This window comes from Leguminivora glycinivorella, chromosome 13 (genome assembly GCF_023078275.1).
Source record: "Leguminivora glycinivorella isolate SPB_JAAS2020 chromosome 13, LegGlyc_1.1, whole genome shotgun sequence".
Lineage (NCBI taxonomy): Eukaryota > Metazoa > Arthropoda > Insecta > Lepidoptera > Tortricidae > Leguminivora > Leguminivora glycinivorella.
In genome coordinates this window covers 1376342-1394742 of record NC_062983.1, presented here as the reverse complement: position 1 = coordinate 1394742, position 18401 = coordinate 1376342, and the positions used below count along the sequence as shown (strand labels likewise).

At 39.0% G+C, this 18401-nt stretch overlaps 3 protein-coding genes across 3 annotated transcripts; all 3 read right to left on the bottom strand.

Annotated features, from left to right (window-relative positions):
• Window positions 1–1224: 1224 nt before the first annotated feature.
• Window positions 1225–5885, bottom strand: LOC125232567 (arylphorin subunit alpha-like). The gene is made up of 5 exons (XM_048138288.1): window positions 5737–5885; window positions 3961–4094; window positions 2752–3579; window positions 2473–2636; window positions 1225–2214 (listed from the first exon to the last, which is right to left on the bottom strand). Exons 1-5 carry the CDS (start codon window positions 5819–5821, stop codon window positions 1320–1322), a joined length of 2106 nt encoding a protein of 701 aa, XP_047994245.1. The 5' UTR covers window positions 5822–5885; the 3' UTR covers window positions 1225–1319.
• Window positions 5886–6447: 562 nt separating this feature from the next.
• On the bottom strand, window positions 6448–8661 carry LOC125232568 (arylphorin subunit alpha-like). Its single transcript, XM_048138289.1, has 2 exons — window positions 8567–8661; window positions 6448–7051 (listed from the first exon to the last, which is right to left on the bottom strand). Exon 2 carries the CDS (start codon window positions 6970–6972, stop codon window positions 6709–6711), a length of 264 nt encoding a protein of 87 aa, XP_047994246.1. The 5' UTR covers window positions 6973–7051; window positions 8567–8661; the 3' UTR covers window positions 6448–6708.
• Window positions 8662–11117: 2456 nt separating this feature from the next.
• Window positions 11118–14909, bottom strand: LOC125232566 (arylphorin subunit alpha-like). Its single transcript, XM_048138287.1, has 5 exons — window positions 14757–14909; window positions 13808–13941; window positions 12614–13441; window positions 12330–12493; window positions 11118–12083 (listed from the first exon to the last, which is right to left on the bottom strand). Exons 1-5 carry the CDS (start codon window positions 14842–14844, stop codon window positions 11189–11191), a joined length of 2109 nt encoding a protein of 702 aa, XP_047994244.1. The 5' UTR covers window positions 14845–14909; the 3' UTR covers window positions 11118–11188.
• Window positions 14910–18401: the final 3492 nt, after the last annotated feature.

Sequence of the window (18401 nt, the reverse complement as noted above, 5' to 3'; positions counted from 1 at the left end):
ACATTTACACGAGTTGGGAAAAAACTACAAATACAGTGTTTGGATACCGCACGAACTTGATAGAGATCAACTAAACCGCCGTGCCGATATCTGCATACAACTTCTGTCTTTTCGCCGCACATTCAACTGGTTGGACCATCTTATCACTGGAGATGAAAAATGGGGCTTATATATAAATCACACACGCAAACGTCAGTGGCTAGCTCCAAACGAAAAAGGAATAGAGGCACCAAAAACAGAGCCTCACCCGAAAAAAGTTATGCTGTCCGTTTGGTGGGATATTCATGGTATTATTCACTGGGAACTCCTACCAAGTGGAATGACTGTTACCGCATCAGTATACTGTAATCAGCTTGAAAATTTAAACCAAAAAATCTGTCAGAATCGTCCACAGCATGCTAAAGTTTTTTTCTTACACGACAATGCTCGCCCACACATTGCAAAAGTGACTCGGCTAAAGCTATTGGAGCTAGGTTGGAAAGTGATACCTCATCCACCGTACTCTCCAGACTTGGCACCTACGGATTACGCATTGTTCAAATCGCTAAGCAATGCCTTGAATGAAAAAAAGTTCAATGATCAAGCCCATCTACGACAGTACATAGCTGAGTTTTTTTAATCTAAACCTAAGAACTTCTTCGCCGATGCTATTCATTCTTTACCAGAACGATGGAGACAAGTAGTAGATAACGAAGGCCGTTATATTTTTGATAAATGATTAAAATAATAAATTAAATAAAAATTACAATATTGGTTATGATTCGCTCATTACTTTCTTACTAACCCAATACTAAACTATACTAAACACCTGACATTCGTTGACTCTTTGGGTGGACGAAAAATCTGGATAAAACCTGCTGAAACCCTCAACAAGTTGCTAAGAAGGAAGGCCTATTATGATATTAAGCAGTGATCAAAAAAGGGCTACTGAGAAAACGTTTATAAATGCCGACTTTGTCGAGATGATTTTTATATTGAGGTCAGTACAATGCTGAATGAACTAGCCCCAAAACACTGCTATGACAAAGTCTATATTGAATTTTCATCTTGCGACTCTCGCGCTCGGTTTTAATCGAATACCTTTGATGAGCTCTCAATTATTCAGAATTATCGATTCTATATCGGACTTCTAGTTACTATGGCTTTATAACATCTATGTATAGTTACAAATATCATAAATGCAAACGTGTTCTGCAGTCAGGAAATTGATAGTTAATAAACTAATTTTATATTATTTTAAATTTATTTTTACTAAATAATTATACTAACAGTTCAATAGCATCATACTTAAGACACCTTGGATGGTTTGATTACATATCTTAATGTTTAGGAACCTGGTTCTTGTAGTTGGGGTAGTACTCCTTAACATTGTAGAGGTTGGCGGTCTGTTCTCCCTCGTGGTAGATGAACACATCCTCGTGGTAGATGTTGGGCTGCTTGAAGTAGGTCTCGTGCACGGGGCGGTCGAAGGGGTAGGACATGGGCTTCATGTCGGGGAAGTAAGTCTTGTACTCTTCCATCTCCCTGGGCAGAGGAGTGTGGGGGTAGACAACGACGTATAGCTGGAAGGAGAAGCCACCCTTGGTACCCTTAGGCAGCATCATTCTCTGGGGCTGGTAGAAGAACTTCTCAGACATATCAACAGATATCTTTCCTTGTTTCAAGTATTTCAGGATGTCCATAACAGACACGGAGTCTTCCTTGAACAGGGCGAAGTCAGTGGAGTGGCGCTCGATCTTGTTCTGTCCAACAGTCAGCTTGTGCACGAACCAGTCAAGCTCTACGAAGTTCATCCAGTTGTCCTCAATGTTAAGAGGATAGCCATTGCTGTCGTATTTGGGACCCAAGAAGAATTTGAACACGGCGTCGGTGGCGACCTCAGACTTGACATCGACGCTGACGGTGAAGGGCTTGTGGTTGAGACGAGGTTGACGGACGACGTATAGGGTGGGGTCATCACCCTTGAACTCCTCAACACCGTGGAAGAGGTCGTTGGTGATGTCAAAGTCGTAGGGCTCGAAGAAAGTGACCAGCTTGTCAACCTTGACGTCATTGATCTTGACACCCTGGAAGTGGAGCTGGCTGTAGCTGTAGGGTTCGAGGTATTCTTTCCATTGGAGGAAGTAGTTCAGGATGCGAGCGTAGAACTGGTAGAACATGGGGTCGCGCAGAGAGGTCTGGTACAGCTCCAGAGCGCTTGGGAAGATGGTGTATCTGGAAAGACCATAAATCATTAACCAATTAGCAATTAAATCTTACAACTGTGGATTTGACGGTGATGTATATATGTGTATTTCTGAGAGATGTCGCTTTTCGATACTGAATAGATTACACGAACATTTTTGAACTGTGATCGACCGACCTGGCAAGATATAATCCATGGCAGTTTTTTTTTCAGGTAAAGTCAGGTTCAGCGTCAAGTTCAGGTCAGTTAAAGTGAAGAAATATGCTGTGTATGCTATGATAACTCACTTGTCAGTGGGCTCAGGAGTGGCGGAGAGCAGGTGAAGACCGATGATCTCGTAGAAACGTTCGTAGTTCTTGGGCATCTTTTCGTACAGGTCTACGGTAGTGAACCAGTACTTGGCAACGAAGTTGATAGCCTCAGGGTTGCGCAGGTCAATCTCTTGGTTGTACTAAAAAAAAAATGTTCAGTAACAGTACTTATACGAGTACTCAAAGGAACTGTCCAAGACTTCAAGCTACTACAATAAGATTTGTGAGAAGTTTAAGTAAAATAGTTATACTTACAGCCTTGAAGTGGCCTTGTTCCAAGTAGTACAAGAAAATCTGCTCGTAGCTGGAAAGGTAGTTGATGTACTTGTCGTTTTCAACCTTGTTGATCTGGTAGTATTCGTTTCTCGAGAAGAAGGGATAGTAAGAGGACAGCTGGCAGTAGTATCCGGTCTCGATGGGCTTGTACCACGAGAATTCAGGGATCTCTCCAAGTCCGTTGCTGAGACGGTTCAGGTAGTACTGAGCAATAAGCTGTTGGTAGGTGAAGTAAAAGATATCTCCGCGCATCTGGTCAAATTGAGAGATGCTGTTCTTGTCCCACCAGAAGGGGTAGAGAGTCTGGAAGTAGTAGTAGTAGGAGTTCATGCCAATGTCCTCGGTGAAGTAGGAAAGCTTGTCCTCAACGCTGCCGGTCAACCAGGGGCTGGTGTAGTTGGAGTAGAAGACGTATTTGCCGTTCTCGTGGTAGATGCCGTGGGTGGCGACATAGGCGGGGTCGAAGTCGCCGTTCTGCATCTTAGTGCGGTATGCCTTCAGGAAAGTCTTGGTGTTGACGAAGTACTGAGGGAACATCTCGTATGGAGCAGGGAGAACGAAGGTCTGGGTGTCGGGGCGTTGGTAGATGGCGATGTAGTAGGCGTAGAGGAACTGGCCATCGTTGAAGTGCACGCGGGCGAAGGCGGCGGTCTTGTAGAAGGTCTCGAAGTCCTTGGCGTAGTAGAAGAGCTTGAAGAGAGCGATGGCCTCCTCCCTCATTTTATCGTAGAAGACGGAGAAAGTCTTGTACTTGGGCATGAAACCGCTCTTGTAGTACAGCAAGAACTCTTCAACGGCCTTCTTGTCCTAAAATTTTAAAAGTTTGTTAGGTATGAACTTCACAGTGACACATTTTTGGAATACTTAAACCAAAAGATTGAAAAAAATTGAGTTAGGGATTCGCGCTGTGTACAACTTTTTGCAACACAAATACAATTAAAAATTTATGTAGCTTTTTTAAGGTTATTTTTTTTAATCAAAAATAAAATTTCCCTCATAGTTGTAAAATTATCCTTATTTTGATGAAGATACTGAAGAAGATAGAATATGATACTTATTAATATAGTTCACAAACAAAATCTAAAACCATGAAGTATCTAAATGCCTAAACTATTATCCAATATAGTCATAACAAAGGAGAATCAAAATCTCAACAATTATGGTTTCGACTGAAATAATATTACTTACGGTATAGTTGTCAATGTTAGCCGCGACATCGTATCCGTAACCAAGCTTGAACCAATCAGCATCCTGTCTGTACTGTCCGATGCTCTCCAGAAGGTAGAGAACCTGTTTTTGGCGCACGATGAAGTGAGCGTCAACTGTAATAAAAAATTGTAGGTACTTACTGATTTTTTAAGCAGCAAAATTTAATTTTACAGAAGATATATTGAAATCTAGTAAATAAATAAATGAAACCTTGTTAATATTTTTCATTAATTTTTTTAGTATACCTACATAAATCTAATGATGGCAAAATTCACTACACAAAAATGGATATAACATTATACTTAATAAAACCAAGTACATAGAAAAACAACTACAAGATTCAGATAAATACTACGCGGAATACTTTAAGGTAGCTTAAAAGTCCTCTGCGCAATCACGACACACATTCATTTATATAAGAATATTATTCTTGTCAATTCAAGTCGAACCATACTCGACCTTACTCATTGTATAATTGAAATTATGATGAAATTAATTAATACTAATTAAAAATATTTTCCTACTGTTTAACTTTAGGTACGACCTGTAACTTTTTTGTTATTAATAAAGAATTGTATTGTATTGTATTGTATTGTAAATAAAAACTTGTGGTATTTATTTAAAAAAAACCGGCCAAGAGCGTGTCGGGCCACGCTCCGTGTAGGGTTCCGTAGTTTTTCGTATTTTTCTCAAAAACTACTGAACCTATTAAGTTCAAAATAATTTTCCTAGAAAGTCTTTATAAAGTTCTACTTTGGTGATTTTTTTCATATTTTTTAAACATATGGTTTAAAAGTTAGAGGGGGGGGGACCCACTTTTTTTTCCTTTAGGAGCGTTTATTTCCGAAAATATTAATATTATCAAAAAACGATCTTAGTAAACCCTTATTCATTTTCAAATACCTATCCAACAATATATCACACGTTGGGGTTAGAATGAAAAAAAATATCAGCCCCCACTTTACATGTAGGAGGGGTACCCTAATAAAACATTTTTTTCCATTTTTTATTTTTTTACTTTGTTGGCGCGATTGATATACATATTGGTACCAAATTTCAGCTTTCTAGTGTTTACGGTTACTGAGATTATCCGCGGACGGACGGACGGACGGACGGACGGACGGACGGACAGACAGACATGGCGAAACTATAAGGGTTCCTAGTTGACTACGGAACCCTAAAAACGAACCTATTAAACAATTATAATTGTGGGGTAGCAGAAAACAATAATATAAAATTATTGTTTTGGACATGTTATAAGAAAAAGGCTTTTAGTAGTACTTTTGAAAATATACTTTTCAGTACAGATGGCGTTTTTTTACGCAGTAGTGCGAGAAGTGGTTCATTATATGCCAGGTCGAAACTTCGGAGGCTCATCTGTACTGAAAAACGTCGTACGATACACGTGCGAAAAGGAAATTCGTAACTCGTGTCGATTTAAAACACTCCCTTCGGTCGTGTTTTAATTTATCGCCACTCGTTTCGAACTTCCTTTTTTACGCACGTATCGTAATGTACTATTTTATTCTTTAAGAACACACTTAAAGAACAAAAAAAATATATTTTTAAAAGCTTATAGTCATAAATTAGAACGCCCCATGAATATCAAAAAACACTTAAAAGAAGTTAATGTCATTAGAATATTCCTTCAAATGGAACTTGTTAATTAATTTTAGCAACGGTAAACGAATACATTTCTATTTATTTTATTAAAGATCACTTTATTTAGGCTTAAAATAAAAGAAACAATCTTACCAGACTTCAGCTCCACTTCACGTTTGTGCGAACTGCCGGCCACTGCAAGGGCCACCACAGCTGCTATGATCAGGACAGCCTTCATCTTGGCACAGACCTCAACTGTACCGACCTCCTACAGGTATGCCTGTATATAACCTAGCTTATCTACCTAGCAACGTATTTACGATATTATCAGACCACCTTTAACCCTTGTTTACAATTTCAACTTTCTGCAGATATTCGGAATTGTCTGTAATATTTGCTGCATTATTTGGGATATATTTTCACTGTATTTGATTAATAATCTCTTCTAAACTTGACTACTTTGCCGAAAGCTTTGCTGTAATCGAAAACTGCCTCTGTTTGATGTCTATTATCTATAAGACTTGGTTAATATAAATATTTGTGTGGATCGACATGTTTTAAACTTAGGTTTCTTTGCATCACTTTTCAAAGAGCAGTTCTATTGTTATGTCAATAATGTGCCCATTTTACCTGTTTTTGTCTTCTCTTCATAAACAATTTGTTTATGAGTACCTATTCCGAATAAATTTTACAAATGTCAAGTCCGCTTTTGCGGAATAAACTAGTTGTAGACTTGACTTGAAATCTATAAGGTATAGATTTCAAGTCAAGTCTACAAGGGTAAGGGTACAACAGGTAAGTTTTAAAGATGTGTGCACCTATACACCACAAACCTGTACCTAAATGACAAATAAAAAACAGAAGTTGAATAATAATATTTATTTTATCTATCAAGTTTAGTAATGGATAACAAAGAATATAAATATGAGGTTTACTGAGTTTTTAGATGGGCATCTAGCTAAATTTTCAACGAAGCGTTTCGTTGTCAAAAGCGACTTCAACCTTGGCTAAGCTGGCAGTATGCCGGCCTGTTGGCAATCATGACGAGCACACTTTCAACATCTATTTCTCGTAAGGCTTGGGCAATTAGTTCATTTAAATAGAGAAGTACTTCTGAACGTTATACTAATTGGCGGTCTGCTCGCCCTCGTGGTAGATGAACACATCCTCGTGGTAGATGTTGGGCTGCTTGAAGTAGGTCTCGACCACGGGGCGGTCGAAGGGGTAGGACATGGGCTTCATGTCGGGGAAGTAAGTCTTGAACTGTTCCCAACCCTGAGGCAGAGGAGTGTGGGGGTAGACAACGACGTACAGCTGGAAGGGGAAGCCACCCTTGGTACCCTTAGGCAGCATCATCCTCCGGGGCTGGTAGAAGAACCTCTCAGACATATCTGTTGGTCACCACAATTTCTGTAGCTCTCCAGAAGGTTGAGAACCTGTGTTTGACGCGCGATGAAGCCAGCATCAACTGGAATAAGAAAAATTGATACCTTATTGTTCACTAGCCATTGCCAACGATGTCGTTCGATTATATTTATTTCCCGAAATAGTATTGTTTCTCAATATGGATGAATTTTATAATTGTTATGTACTCATTTAATAATATTTGATCTCCACAATCTAGACTACCATTTAACTAACTTTCAAGTTGCTTGATTGATATAAAATTTCATCCCTTTTTAACCATCTTAGGGAATGAATATTTAAAAGGCCTGGGTGTGGCTAGCCGAATGGCACAATCGCTCACGAAACGCTCACGAAACGAAGCGCTAGTAGATATCTATCTCTATCGCGCTTGCGTATTGGCGCGACAGAGCCAGCGGCGTATCGCTTTCGTTTGGCGTCGGAGAAATGCCATTCGGCTACGGGGCCTGACACGATAAGTCTTACATTGACCAATATTTCCAAGAAGTATTAAGTTCCTAAAAATAAAACATTAAAATTAAAATTTGTTCTCTTTCATACTTTCCTTCCCCTTTTAACTCCGTTATGATTACGGGGCCAAATTAAAAAAAGGCGGAAATTTATTTTCTTTTATATTTATGTACATATTATTATATAACATTTTATTTGTTTACCTAATGAAGGGTGACCTTCCTCTGTGTTTTAAGCGCAAACTCCTTGACATGTGCATCCTGCCTATCATGACTTACGGTGCACAAATTTGGTCATTAACTGAGGCTCTAAAGTTAAAACTCAAGGTTTGCCAGCGAGCGATGAAGCGTAGTATATTAGGTTTTCGTAGAACTGACCACATCAGAAACACGGAACTACGCGCCAGAAGTGGAATTGTAGATGTGGGCGTCAAGACCGCTAAGCTAAATTAGGACTGGGCTGGACATGTCTGCCGCATGCACACGGAAAGGTGGGCCAAAATGATTACAGACTGGGACCCGCGAAAGCGAAACACCATTTATTTGTGAACTACCTAAACATCTTTGGCAATATACTTATGTAGATCTGTATTCATTACCATGACAACTAATTATAATTATGTACCTTTAGACTCACCCAGATCCCACAGTCAAACTGTGTAAACAGTTTTGGGGGACATTGTATTTACGTTTAAGTTTCTATGTAAGATGTTTTATTAAATAAATAAAATAAAAATAAAAAAATAGACGGGGCAGGCCGGGGTTCAGGCAGACCAAAAAGGAGATGGCGGGACGACCTGGACGCATTCTACCCAAAATGGTGGGAAAATGCCGACAACATGGTCGAGTGGAGAAAGCGAGGGGAGGCCTTTGCCCAGCAGTGGGACACAAAAGAGGCTAATTAAAAAACTTGTTTACCTTAAAATTAAAAATGTTTATATCTTTGGTCAATTTTATTTACATTGATAAGGATCTCCTAGTAAGTATGTATTCAGTACTGTGGCAGGAGAAATATGTAATTTGATCCATGTTATACACATATTTGCTTTTAAATTAAAAAATATTTCTTTTGATAATTTAATTTTTAGAAAAAATGATAAAATTCTTACCCGGTTTCAGCTCCACTGCCCGTATGATCGGAACACTGCCGGCCACTGCAAGGGTCACAACAGCCGCTAGGATCAGGACAGTCTTCATCTTGGTATAGACGTCAATTGCGCCGAAGTCCTAGAGGTATCGCTGTTTATACCCGTGTTGACGAAAATTATCAGACAATGAAACGTTGTCTGATGATTATCAGACAACGTTTAGTTAATAGTTCGTTTGATTATTTTCGTTGTTTACAATTTTATCTGTCTGTAATCGAAATTGTCTTCAATGCTTTTTTTTAGATTGTTTGACATGATTTGTCTGATAAGATAAATCTCTTTATTCATCATCATCCTCCTTGCTTTATCCCGGCATTTGCCACGGCTCATGGGAGCCAGGGGTCCGCTTTGACAACTAATCCCAAGATTTGGGACTAGTTTTTACGAAAGTGACTGCCATCTGACCTTCCAACCCGCAGGGTAAACTAGACCTTATTGAAATTAGTCCGGTTTCCTTACGATGTTTTCCTTCACCGAAAAGCGACTGGCAAATATCAAATGACATTTCGCACATAAATTCCGAAAAACTTATTGGTGCGAGCCGGGGTTCGAACCGGCGACCTTCGGAACGAAAGTCGCAGGTACTTACTGCTAGGCTACCAGCGCTAATCTCTTCCAAAAACTCTTGTCTAGTTTCTCGGTTGCTTAGCTGGAATCGAAAGTTTGGTTTATTCTGCTTGTTGTCTATTACTCGGTTAGTACGTTTGTGCGGGTTGAAATCTTTCCAAATTAAGTATTGCATTAATTTACAAAGAGACAAAGCCGCCTCGCCTTACCTCTTCGCCTTTGTATATCTCTGTTCCTGTAAACTGTATATAAATCTGTTGTACACAATAAAGTGATTCCTAACTACTACTACAAATTTGAAGTGAGTGAATTTGAATTTTAGTCTAGTCATCAACTGCGTTGTTGTATTTTCATGTCAAAAATGTGTTCATTTTCTCTTATTAATTTGTATTCTGAACAATTTTTGACAAAGGTCAAGTCCACGGGCGGTATAATGCATAATAATATACACCACTTAAGAGGTTATAGATTATCTGTATCTTTCTGATTCATATTTTATTAAAAGTGTCAGTAATGTCGACACCCGTTTATTTAAATAAAATGAAAACTATTATATTATTTGAAAGATAATAATGTTTTGAAAAGTCAAAACTTCACTTACCATCTACAATTATTCCTTAAGATGATTAAGAATCAATATTAATTAATTAGGAGGTACCGTGGTGTATGCTTTTTGCCGATGACATTTTGATTGTGGGTGAAGACGGACTCAAAGTACAGGTCCCTTAGCCGAATGGCATTTCTTAGACGTCAAACGCCGCAGCGACATGACAGACATGCCACAGAGCCAGATTGCATTGCGTATTTGCGCGACAGAGCCAGATTGCATTGCGTATTTGCGCGACAGAGCAAGATTGCATTTCTGCAGCGTTTGGCGTCGTAGAAATGGGCCAGAGCAGACTCGAGAAATGGCGGCAAAAACTGAAACATGTTGGCCTGATGATCAGGTAGGTCTAAAACGGAACATATTTTTGTGATTTTGGCGGTCTCTCTAGTTTTGCTGCCATAGAACTCGATGGCACTTTATTGCTTTTAGTGTGATGGCACATCCCGGACATGAAAGAGGCAGTGAGATATGATAGGTCGACTGTTCACGTTTTTGACAGGCGGTAACTGTGAGGTAACTGTGAACCAGAGAGGGTGGCCGGCACTTTCAGCGGGGAGCGGGAGTGGCTATACTGTACGATAGTACTCTTTTTTTTAGGACTATCTCCAACATGATCGGAGGTTTGCTACATTTCAACATTCATACTAGTTCTCGCATTTATTCCTTTCGCACATTCATTCATCGTACTGTTCCTTCTTCGTCTTTTGTACTTTCCTGGGTGGGATTCTCAGCTACGCTATTCTACTAGTCTCTCTTTTTTGTATTTCAATGGGTAGTACTCTTTATTATACTGTGGTGATGGCCATATCGATCGTGATGCAAAGGGATGATAGTCACTTGACAAGAAAGCAAAGATATCGTCACTACTTTTAAAAAATCTCGTATCTCACGCAGTTCCTCAAAGTTAAAACGCAGTAAGTCTATATGCATTCCATACATACTTACTACAATTTTCTTTTCATTGATAGACGAAGATACAAGTATTTTTAAAAGTAGTGACGATATTACGAATGAATGTGGGACGAAGTAAGTACCAACGGGAGAGGAAAACCGGGGAAAAAATGGATGGACTGTGTGAGAGCTCTCGTTTAAATTAAGCAGTTTGAAAAACTTTACTCTGGAGAGAATAAACTATGAAAAACGCAGAAAAGCATACATTTGACCAGTTGCTTCCCAATCTGTCTATTTCTTAGTCACGACATGCATTACATTATGACCTATGTGTTCTTCGTTTTTGGAGTATGCCATAATTATTTTATTCTTAAAGCAAATGAAACGGACTAGTATCAATAAGGTGAATAGTAAATACAAAACAAATATATTGTAATTTTTTTAATTATTATAATAATTAGATCATTTCATACAGTTCAACAGCATCACGACTAGCACACCTTGGACGTATATTCCCCTTAATGCTTGGGAACCTGGTTCTTGTAGTTGGGATAGTACTCCTGCACGTTGTACAAGTTGGCGGTCAGCTCGCCCTCGTGGTAGATGAACACATCCTCGTGGTAGATGTTGGGCTGCTTGAAGTAGGTCTCGTGCACGGGGCGGTCGAAGGGGTAGGACATGGGCTTCATGTCGGGGAAGTAAGTCTTGTACTCTTCCATCTCCTTGGGCAGAGCGGTGTGGGGGTAGACAACGACGTACAGCTGGAAGGGGAAGCCACCCTTGGTACCCTTAGGCAGCATCATTCTCTGGGGCTGATAGAAGAACCTCTCAGACATATCAACAGGAACCTTTCCTTGTTTGAAGTACTTCAAGAGATCCATAATAGACACAGAGTCTTCCTTGAACAGGGCGAAGTCAGTGGAGTGGCGCTCGATTTTGTTCTGTCCAACAGTCAGCTTGTGCACGAACCAGTCAAGCTCGACGAAGTTCATCCAGTTGTCCTCAATGTTAAGAGGATAGCCATTGCTGTCGTATTTGGGACCCAAGAAGAACTTGAACACGGCATCGGTGGCGACGTCAGACTTGACATCGACGGTGACGGTGAAGTGTTTGTGGTTGAGACGGGGCTGACGCACGGTGTAGAGAGTAGGTTTGTTACCCTTGAACTCCTCAACGCTGTGGAAGATGTCGTTGGTGACGTCAAAGTCGTAGGGCTCGAAGAAGGTGACAAGTTTGTCGGTCTTGACATCGTTGATCTTAACACCCTCGAAGTGGAGCTGGCTGTAGCTGTAGGGTTCGAGGTACTCTTTCCATTGGAGGAAGTAGTTCAGGATGCGAGCGTAGAACTGGTAGAACATGGGGTCGCGCAGAGAGGTCTGGTACAGCTCCAGAGCGCTTGGGAAGATGGTGTATCTGGAAAGACCATAAATCATTAACCAATTAGCAATTAAAGCTTACAACTGTGGATTTGACGGTGATGTATATATATATGTATAGTGCTAATTCTGAGAGATGTCGCTTTTCGATACTAAATAGATTACACGTACATTTTTGAACTGTGACTGGCCGACTTGGCAAGAAAAAATCCATGACAGTTCTTTTTTCCTTAATGTCACATAAGCGGTGAAGAAATATGCTGTGTATGCTATGATAACTCACTTGTCAGTGGGCTCAGGAGTGGCGGAGAGCAGGTGAAGACCGATGATCTCGTAGAAACGTTCGTAGTTCTTGGGCATCTTTTCATACAGGTCAACGGTGGTGAACCAGTACTTGGCAACGAAGTTGATAGCCTCAGGTTTGCGCAGGTCAATCTCTTGGTTGTACTAAAAAAAAAAATGTTCAGTAACAGTACTTATACGAGTACTCAAAGGAACTGTCCAAGACTTCAGGCTACTACAATATGATTTGTGAGAAGTTTAAGTAAAATCGATAGTTATACTTACAGCCTTGAAGTGGCCTTGTTCCAAGTAGTACAAGAAACTCTGCTCGTAGCTGGAAAGGTAGTTGATGTACTTGTCGTTTTCAACCTTGTTGATCTGGTAGTATTCGTTTCTCGAGAAGAAGGGATAGTAAGAGGACAGCTGGCAGTAGTATCCGGTCTCGATGGGCTTGTACCACGAGAATTCAGGGATCTCTCCAAGTCCGTTGCTGAGACGGTTCAGGTAGTACTGAGCAATAAGCTGTTGGTAGGTGAAGTAAAAGATATCTCCGCGCATCTGGTCAAATTGAGAGATGCTGTTCTTGTCCCACCAGAAGGGGTAGAGAGTCTGGAAGTAGTGGTAGTAGGAGTTCATGCCAATGTCCTCGGTGAAGTAGGAAAGCTTGTCTTCAACGCTGCCGGTCAACCAGGGGCTGGTGTAGTTGGAGTAGAAGACGTATTTGCCGTTCTCGTGGAAGATGCCGTGGGTTGCGGCATAGGCGGGGTCGAAGTCGCCGTGCTGCATCTTAGTGTGGTATGCCTTCAGGAAAGTCTTGGTGTTGACGAAGTACTGAGGGAACATCTCGTACGGAGCGGGGAGCACGAGGGTCTTGGTGTCGGGGCGTTGGTAGATGGCGATGTAGTAGGCGTAGAGGAACTGGCCATCGTTGCAGTGCACGCGGGCGAAGGCGGCGGTCTTGTAGAAGGTCTCGAAGTCCTTAGCGTAGTAGAAGAGTTTGAAGAGAGCGATGGCCTCCTCCCTCATTTCATCGTAGAAGATGGAGAAAGTCTTGTACTTGGGCATGAAACCGCTCTTATAGTACATCAAGAATTCTTCGACGGCCTTCTTGTCCTAAAATATAAAAAGTTGGTTTAGTATAAAGTAAAAATTTAAGCACTTGAAGACTAAGAGTACGAGAGTGAGAGGAGAGGAGTACCTTAAGTCAGTCTAAAGTTATATAGAGTACTCAATTCATTCAGTAGTTAAAACTGAATTAACCAAAATCTTAGGCAAATGTAATATAATATGATCGTGCAAAAATTTGAATAAATCAAGTTGTTATTGTTGATTGTAAAAGCGCAAACGAATATTTTGTCTTTTTCTGGTTGCCTTCTTTTCCATGTTAGTACATGGAAAAGAAGGCAACCAGAAAAAGACATAGTTGTCATGGCGTTTAAGAAATGTATATTATTTTCGACGGAAGCAACATCCACTTACGGTGTAGTTGTCAATGTTAGCCTCGACATCGTATTCGTAGCCATGCTTGAACCAATCGGCGTCCTTTCTGTACTGGCCGATGCTCTCCAGAAGGTAGAGGATTTTGGTTTGGCGCTCAATGTGATGAGCGTCAACTGTAGAGACAAAATTATAGTTAGGTATAAGTTGAGTCGGAATTCGGACCCTGGCATTACGCTGGGAAAACACTAGGTCGATGAGGAAGAATAAAGTTATAAGTTTCTTAATTCTAATGTTATGTTATGTATGAGAAATAATTTAACATGAACATAGAGAACTTGAAAATATATATATTATATTTATGTACCAAAAATAGTATTTTTTTTTACTTTCGTAAATTAGGTGTTCTTTTTAAAATGTTTAAATCCACTTAGTCAAGAACTAGTGTCTATGATAATAATAATGAAAATTAATATAATTCTTGAAAATTCTTAATCCAATTTCATATGAGGTAAAAAAAATCCTGTTTTTATAATGTAACTATATGCTTATATCTTGAAAAATTCACATTAAAATAAAATATTTCAATAATGTGCTGGTTCAATAAAATATTGATTTTATCTGAATATAGTAAGACAATAAAATAAATAATCTACCCTTTTAAAATAATAAAATTGACTATTTATAGGGCACCGGTATCAAAAACTCCACCTTATATTTGAAAGCCATAATTTGTTTGTTTTAAAATAAGCATTTATTTGTAACTTTGGCAGCAAGCAACATTGTGTTTATTTTATTTTAACTAAATTTAAAATTATTTGTAGTTTTCTTTGTATTTATTTGTAGTGTTCTTATTTATTTATTGCACAACGAAAAAAAATACAAATGGCAGACTTAATGCCTTAACGTATTCTCTACCAGTCAACCACAGGGCGAAACAGAAATTCGCGAATTTGTTTTTTTAATAAGTTTAAATAAACAAAAATCTCACCAGACTTCAGCTCCACCTCATGTTTGTGCGGAACAGTACCCGCGACCGCAAGGGCCACGACAGCAGCTAGGATCAGGACAGTCTTCATCTTGCTGCAGACCTCAACTGTACTGAACCACTCCAGGTACGGCCTTATATACCCGAACCACCCCCTTATCTTCCTAGCAACGCATGTTTACGATTTATCTGATGACCTTTAATCCGTGTTTATAATTTCGACTATCTGCATCCGAAATTGTCCTCGATGGAATAATTATTGCATTCTCTGAGATCATCTTACAGATCTTGTATCTTCAATACCTCATTTAGTACCATTGTTGTTGTTCTTGCTTGTCCTAGGGCACCCCATAGGTGCTTATAAAGCCTCCATAAGATCCTTTTACACCTTTCTATCTTGTACCACCGTCTTGTCCTCGTTTCAGCTCATTTTAGTGTCGTAGCTTTACTAAATGCTTTTAGAAAAATGCTTGTCAACTTTATCAAAAGCTTTGCTAAAATCGGTAGGTACATGGTTTCTATTACACAAAAGCCTTGATAAGTATAATCAAGGAGTAATTTTTTTAACTTTTAATAATAAGATTTTATATACATAACATCGCGTTGATATTTCCAAAGGGGTTAGAAAACTACTCACGTTTTATTGCCACTATTAGGAATTAAGGGGTCGATAGAAAACAAAGTTATGTTGCAGCAAGAGGTTGCTAACCCCACCACACCTATCCTTCAGTTATGACTCGGGCCTGTGTACTAGAGTGTGTGTCTTGATATGTGCCATTCACACATATAAACCTTTACTGATTTGAACCCAGGACTATCGCATTAGCAGGCAGAGCTACTACCCACTAGGACAAACCGGTCGTCAAATTTTATAGCTCATCTTTCAAATGAAAGAAAGTTAGAGATATTTAAAATGCTTACAAGAAACGCTGTATTGTACGAAGATTGCCCGTCTTTAATATTATAAAGTCTCTGACACTGTTCTCAGAATAAGTTGCAACTGACGATGTCAAGCGATAATAATTGCAGATGACCTTTACCGAAAACAAGAATTATCAAATAAAAATAGGTGACGAATATGTATGTCTAACATTTTTTTCATAGCCTTTTTTAGTGTCCCACTACTAGGCGGTTCATATAAAAAAATTATGGATGATTTGTTTATATAAATCTATGACTGCAACAGTAGTTTACGTATCGTATTTACCATTAACAAATTGATTGAACTTATTTAAAAAACTAATTTCCTAATGAGCCTACATCAAGTTACACAGAAACCACCTGTAAACACTTAATTCTGATATCACTCGTGTAAACTAACCTATTACAAGATTTAATAAACAACACAACTTTAACTCGAAGTAATACGATCGTAAATCGATTGACATTTCGTATTGTCAAAGGTTTAGTTTAGTTACAATTTGGTGCCGTGTCCAGGATTTTAATAGGGACTGAAGTCATTTTACTTCTTAATAATTAACATAAAATCACTTAAGGAGCTTCTGTACTTTACTTCACTCTGAATCAATAAAGGTCGTAACAGCCAACGATATTTGACCAAATGGAGACGTTTTCATATTAATAACGAGCTCAAGTTTGTATGTAAATCATGCGTTGAGGGTACATTGGGGTCATTAGCTCGGGATTTGCGAATTACCATGTTCTTAATACGTTTGTAGGCTTTTAGGGGCTAATGTAGATGTCAGTCAGATGACACGAATAGTGATGTGCCGTTCCCGGGAATATTCCCTAGGTGGGAAAATACCCAGAAATATTCCCGGGAATATTCCCTCAGTAAGGAAATATTGGGGAATTTTGAAATTGAATATGTTTATATGTTATGTTGTCGAAGATTCTATTGAAACATTATAATAAATATATATACCGAGACATTAACTAGTGTAACTCGCATACAGAAGTAATTTCCCAATGTTCCCCGGTAAATTCCCATTCTTCCCGGGGTTTATTCCCAATGTTCCCGGGTAAATTCCCATAGTTGCTGGGAAAGTTGAAATAAAACCCAATTTAAAAAAAAATATTTTTTTTAATTCACTAAATTAATACAAATCATCACAGTTGAATTTAAAAATCACAGTAAATTATGTGCCTTGTTTGTTTTTGTAACGGTGTAGCACTAGCACTTAAATTAAGACTCCTTATTCCTTAGAGCGCTCATCAATTTCACGAAACGGCCATCGATAGATGGCGTTGGCGCTCGGTACGCGAGCACCTGCAACTCAACGCGCGTTTCAACGCCGACACAAATAATCTTGATAGTTTTGAATTAAATTGGTAATAACATAATTTTCAATTTTATACGGGGAATTTCCTGTTCATGGTATGGTAGTAGTAAATAAGGTGTATGAATGTAGTAAAAGTATAGTAGTCTACATATACATATATAAATACAGGTTTCCTAATTGATTGATTCAACAACCAACACCGCTGAGCCGAAACTACGAAAGCTAGAAAGTCGAAATTTGTATAGATTGCATTAACAAAATTTCGAAGAGATAAGAATCGATTATGAAAATTTATACCCCTAGTAGAGGGAAAAAGGGGGTGAAAGTTTGTATCGGGATCAATTTGTTTTTTTTTTATTAGGAAAATTTTAGTTAGGAACTTGAAATTAGAGAATAGTTTAATAGTGATTTCTGTTTTTTTATTGAATGTATATGCATACTGATTGGTCCCATTTTTATCAGAACCCAGTTCTGATGATGGGATCCTGGAGAAATCCAGGGAACTCCTCAAGTCTGAAAGGCATACATATAGCGATTTTTGTGTTTTTATATGAATAGCATGCATTTACGTACGGAACAATGACATTTGGTGCAGTGGAACTGTTGATGATGGTCAGACCGGAACTCCCTAAATCTAAACGGCACAGTTATAGTGACTTTCATATTTTTATAAGAACAGCATGCACTTACGTCCAGAATAGTGACATTTGGTGCAGTGGAACTGCTCATGATGTTGTGTCACTTTTTAACCATCGCCTCAAATCTCTCAAGGAAGGACGGTTCTCAATTCGTCTGTTTTTTTTTGTTTGTTCCTCGATATCTCCGTCGTTACTGGACCGATTTAAAAAATTTAATAATTAAAGCATTAAAAGCAGTTTTAAAAAATACCTACACATTTCTACATGTGCTCTGCCTACCCCTTTATGGGATACAGGCGTGATTGTATGTATGTATTTGTACATAATCCAACATTCGCAAGTAGCTTTCATCAGAACCCAAAAGGCGGCGGTTTTTTTTTCTTAAAAATTATTAAACGTTTTTTTTATGGGATAGGAGGTAAACGAGCAGACAAGTTGCCTGATGGTAAGCGATCACTGCCGGCTATGGACACCCGAAGCACCAGAAGTGTTGGTGCGTTGCCGGCCTTTAAGATGGATGTACGTTCTTTTCTTGAAGGTTTGAAGGTCGCATCGGTCCGGAAATACCGCTGGCAACAATTCATTCCACAGTTTAACTGTGCATGACGTGACCTGTGCAAAACATTGCGTCTTAGAAACATTTGAAAGGGTGAAAATCAAATTATGTACATGTTCGTTCTAAAAGTAGCTGATCAAACATCGTCGGTTTGGAAAGCCTGCGGTAAAATTTTTGCTCCTTCCTTACTATACATATTTTATTTAGAGGG

Excerpts from the sequence above, each read along its gene's own strand:
- LOC125232567 (XM_048138288.1), bottom strand. The coding sequence starts at position 5,821 with ATGAAGGCTGTCCTGATCATAGCAGCTGTGGTGGCCCTTGCAGTGGCC. Across the intron at positions 4,095-5,736 it reads TGAAGTGGAGCTGAAGTCTG|TTGACGCTCACTTCATCGTG; the intron begins GTAAGATTGTTT and ends TTTTTATTACAG. Across the intron at positions 3,580-3,960 it reads CTAACATTGACAACTATACC|GACAAGAAGGCCGTTGAAGA; the intron begins GTAAGTAATATT and ends TTAAAATTTTAG.
- LOC125232568 (XM_048138289.1), bottom strand. The coding sequence starts at position 6,972 with ATGTCTGAGAGGTTCTTCTACCAGCCCCGGAGGATGATGCTGCCTAAG.
- LOC125232566 (XM_048138287.1), bottom strand. The coding sequence starts at position 14,844 with ATGAAGACTGTCCTGATCCTAGCTGCTGTCGTGGCCCTTGCGGTCGCG. Across the intron at positions 13,442-13,807 it reads CTAACATTGACAACTACACC|GACAAGAAGGCCGTCGAAGA; the intron begins GTAAGTGGATGT and ends TTTATATTTTAG. Across the intron at positions 12,084-12,329 it reads ACTCCTGAGCCCACTGACAA|ATACACCATCTTCCCAAGCG; the intron begins GTGAGTTATCAT and ends TGGTCTTTCCAG.